Source organism: Chrysemys picta, unplaced genomic scaffold (genome assembly GCF_011386835.1).
Source record: "Chrysemys picta bellii isolate R12L10 unplaced genomic scaffold, ASM1138683v2 scaf3595, whole genome shotgun sequence".
NCBI lineage: Eukaryota > Metazoa > Chordata > Testudines > Emydidae > Chrysemys > Chrysemys picta.
The window spans coordinates 1-4,769 of NW_027056296.1; the positions used below are offsets into that span (position 1 = coordinate 1).

At 42.0% G+C, this 4,769-nt stretch overlaps 1 protein-coding gene across 1 annotated transcript; it reads right to left on the reverse strand.

Annotated features, from left to right (window-relative positions):
* Positions 1 to 3,839: 3,839 nt before the first annotated feature.
* LOC135980488 (olfactory receptor 10A4-like) lies at positions 3,840 to 4,553 on the reverse strand (the record flags this gene model as incomplete). The annotated part of the gene is made up of 1 exon (XM_065580460.1): positions 3,840 to 4,553. A coding segment is annotated over exon 1 (714 nt), but the record flags the coding sequence as incomplete, so codon positions are not given.
* Between the last annotated feature and the right edge of the window lie 216 nt (positions 4,554 to 4,769).

A 4,769-nucleotide genomic window follows, 5' to 3' on the forward strand; every position in this document is an offset into this window, starting at 1 on the left:
CAGCCTGAGTGGGGGCCCTCAGGGCTTTTCCCAGCGTGTACCCAACTCACACAACCTTGTGACACAGGTCTGGGCCAAGCCTTTGGAATGAGGGGAGAGAAAAGGGCAACACTGCCTCTTCCCGGGCTGTGCAGGGAATCACCACGCCCTCCTGGAACTGCCCTCTGGGCACCCAGCTGGGATTGTAGCTCACTGAGACTTCCAGTGCATGGCCCCAGTGCGGTCACACCGTGAGGGAGAACAGAAACACCTGCCTTTAAAATTCAACTTTATCTGGGGTGACCCCACCTGTATTTCAAGTTCCCTAATAGAGGACACTGCTGCGGGGGTGTGAGCTCAAGGGGGTATTTTGGGGTGCTGGAGGGGTGTGTGTGTTCTGGGAGAGGGTATTTGGGAGGTGCTGGACAGAGTATTTGGGGTGTGTAAGAGCAGGGGCGCCTCTCGGGACCGGGGGACCTCTGGCAGGCATGCTGCCGAAGGCCGGCTGACTGCCGTCCTCAGGGCGACCGTCAGGCCGCACCCCGTGGCTTGCCGCCCCAGGCAGGTGCTTGCTGCGCTGGTGCCTGGAGCCACCCCTGACAGCGAGGTGGCAAAGTTTGCAGATGATACTAAACTACTCAAGATAGTTAAGACCAAAGCAGATTGTGAAGAACTTCAAAAAGATCTCACCAAACTATGTGATTGGCCAGCAAAATGGCAAATGAAATTTAATGTGGATAAATGTAAAGTAATGCACATTGGAAAAAATAACCCCAACTATACATACAATATGATGGGGGCTAATTTAGCTACAACTAATCAGGAGAAAGATCTTGAGGTCATCATGGATAGTTCTCTGAAGGCGTCCATGCAGTGTGCAGCGGCAGTCAAAAAAGCAAACAGGGTGTTAGAAATCATTAAAAAAGGGATAGAGAATAAGACAGAGGATATCTTATTGCCCTTATATAAATCCATGGCATGCCCACATCTTGAATACTGCGTACAGAGGTTCAGAGAAGGGCAACTAAAATGATTACGGGTTTGGAACGGGTCCCATATGAGGAGAGATTAAAGAGGCTAGGACTTTTCAGCTTGGAAAAGAGGAGACTAAGGGGGATATGATAGACTTATATAAAATCATGAGTGGTGTGGAGAAAGTGAATAAGGAAAAGTTATTTACTTGCTCCCATAATATAAGAACTAGGGGCCACCAAACGAAATTAATGGGCAGCAGGTTTAAAACAAATAAAAGGAAGTTCTTTTTTACACAGCACACAGTCAACCTGTGAAACTCCTTGCCTGAGGAGGTTGTGAAGGCTAGGACTGTAACAGGGTTTAAAAGAGAACTGGATACATTCATGGAGGCTAAGTCCGTTAATGGCTATTAGCCCAGATGGTTAAGGAGTGGTGTCCCTAGCTTCTGTTTGTCAGAGGGTGGAGATGGATGGCAGGAGAGAGATCACTGATCATTACTGGGCTGAATGGACCTTTGGTTGGATCCAGTATGGCCATTCTTATGTCTTATGTCACAGAAATCCATCCTGTCTGTTCATCCCTTAACTTCGTTCCTTAACTCCTTGTTCTGAACCATGATTTTCCATATCTTGCTTTTGGACACAGCATTCCACGTCCTGGTCTGTGAAGGTTCCCCACAATTTGTACTAAGCTATTGAATTAATGTATCTTGACTTTTACAAATTTCTTATCTGCTTATGTTAAATACTAAGTTATACTGTTGCTTGGTAGTGTGAGGTGTAGGTTAGCATGAGTGCACAGAACACTGGGAAGAACATACGCTAATTCAGTTTGTAGAACTGCCGTGTATTCACATAATGGGGTGTATACTAACTTAATACATATGTGTTCGCTGACAGGACACGGCTTGTTTCTCTGATTATTATTGTATAAGGGCAACACCTTTGCTAAATGAATTAACAAAGCAGAGATGAGAGCATTTATGTGGGCTTTACTTTTTTTATCAAATTGTGTACATTGTTGGGAGTGTAGAGTGGGAAACTGAGTCACATGTCCATCCAATTTAGGCTTAATCAGTTTTGCCTTTATTTAATACAATTTAAAACAGAATTAATCTTACTTATAGTGTCTGGACATACATTTCTGCCTCACAAGTAATAACATTCTGGGGCACTGAAATGTCCTTTCTTCCTCCATGATGTCAGTTCTCCTCACCTGCCTGGATCTCCTGTTCGGGTCCTTCGGTTTCATTCGTCGATTTCTGATCCAGCATTTCTCCAGCCCATTTTTATATGTATTTTCTTATTTTTTATGTATTTTACATATGTATTTTATACATATTTTACATATGTACATACGTTTTTGTATATGTACGTATTTATATACATAATTTTACATATTTTATACATATTTTCATACATTTGCACATTTTCTATTGCTTAATTTTCCTCCATTCCTTAGTCAACGCATTATCCATTGAATTTTACATAACCTGCTCATTACTTCTGCACAAATGTTAATCATCTAATATCTACAATTTTCTTGATGAATTTGTAGTTTCTGGGTCATGTTGACCTGGGCCACTCTGCTTCTAAGTTTCTCAGAGAAAGGGATTTTTCTTTTGTTTATCATTACATGTTCGTACCTCTTACTTACATCTTCAAACACAACAGGTTACTTATCTTGCCAACAATATCATTTTAAACAAATCAGCAAATTATATAAAAGAGGTATAACAAAACATCACATACTGCCAGCCAGTGCATCTCAGAGTCTGAAAGTATATTAAGCTTCCGATGAATGCATTATAGGGATGTTTAGTGAAAGAAAACATATGCTGAACTAGGTATAAAGGTTTTTTATTTGGTATATATTATACAGCTGCAATGATATAGGTAGAGAAGCAAACAGAATAGTATCTCTCATTATAAAAATATAGAAAGGAATTTTTATCATATAGTTATACAAAGATGTACCATATACACTGGCATTTGGTGCAATATTGTTATAGATTGATATAACCACATGTAGTTTATGAGTTTATTACACAGCTATTATTTTAAATATGTAATATAAAATATGTACAGTGCTTCTTTGAATCGGGAATCACCAGGTGAAACTCTCTGCCCTGCGTTAAGCAGAATGTCAGACTAGATGATCAGCATTGGTCCCTTATGGCCTTTTAATCAATGAATCTATGATATACGCTATGATCTGTTAGCATAGACTGCTGAACCTGTGCAAAATGCCAGGGAATTCAAGAGCCAGCTTCAAGAGTTGTTGTGTGATCTGATCAGGTTAGGCATTGAAAGATCCATCAGAGTCTTACATAGGAAACTGTTCATAAGTGCTGAGAAATGTTATTTAAAATTAGGCAACAGGGAGCACCGGGGAAATCCATTAGACAGCAAAAGAAAACTCAGCCCAACCCAACCCAAATCCTAAAATGCTGCAATGGACTGACAGAGCAGGAAAAGGAAAAGCCTAAATGGAGTTGTCTGTAGAGATGGTTTGGATTTTTCCATCATTAAAATTTTGGTGAAAATTGTAAAATTTGCAAAAACCAAGGTGAACATTTTATGAAAGGGTCTCCATTTTAAGCTTCTTTTTCCTTTGACATTCCAGATTTTGAAGATATTTAAAATTTGGGGTTTTTTGTTAATACAAGTTTCTCTTCCCATTCTCCTGATAGGTTTACAAGTCCAATTTTTTTCAAATGGCAAAATTTCAATTAAAAAGTGAGGGTCATCGGCAGTAATTCAACAAAACATGTATGCATTTTCCTCATTCCCCCTGTTTTAAGTAAGTCTAATTTTCATTCTCTGTTTTCGCCGATTGTGTGAAAAGATGCTCCTCTCTACTGTTTTTCTTAAGGTTCCCTTCACCTCTTTGTTCCTCAGAGTGTATATTATGGGGTTCAATACAGGTGCCGCAACTGGGATCACGAGGGAAATCATTTGATCACTCTCCGGGGTGGAGATAGACTTGGGCCTCAGGTAGGTGAAAAGGACCATTCCATAGAACAAAGTCACCACCATGAGGTGGGAGGACCAGGTGGAGAAGGCTTTATGCCTTCCCTCTGCCATCGGCAGCTTGAGGATGGTGGAGATAATGCAGATGTAGGACAGGGTTATCAACAAAAAAGGGCCCATAATGAACAAAACTGACACAGTCAAGACCATAATCATATTTTTGGATATGTCCGTGCATGCCATCTTCAACACTGGTGGGATGTCACAGAAGAAGTGGTGGATGCGGTTGGAGCCACAGAAGGGCAGGCTGAAGATCCAAGTGGTCTGAGCTACTTCCATCGAGATGCCGATGATCCATGAAGCACCCATGAGCTGTGCACATGCCCGGCCACTCATGAAAGTTCTGTAGTGCAGGGGGTGACATATGGCGATGTAGCGGTTGTACGCCCTGGCTGCTAGGAGGCAGCATTCTGTTAGGCCCATGATGGAGATGACATACATCTGGGCAGCGCAGCCCGCAATGGTGATGGTCTTTAGGTCCACCAAGAGATGAACCAGCAGCTGAGGGATCACACTGCTGGTGTAGCAGATTTCCAAGAATGACAGGTTCACCAGAAAAAAATACATGGGGGTGCGGAGTGAGGGGTTTAGCTTTATAGGAGGATAACAAGCAGGTTCCCCATCAGGGTGACCAGGTACGTGACCAGAAGCACCAGAAACAGAACGATTTGCAGCTTGTTAAGGTACGAAAACCCCACCAGGATGAACACATCGGAGATGGTCTGGTTCTCTCCAGAGTCACTCACAGAATAGGTCATCTGTAGGGGCAACATAAAAAGAGAC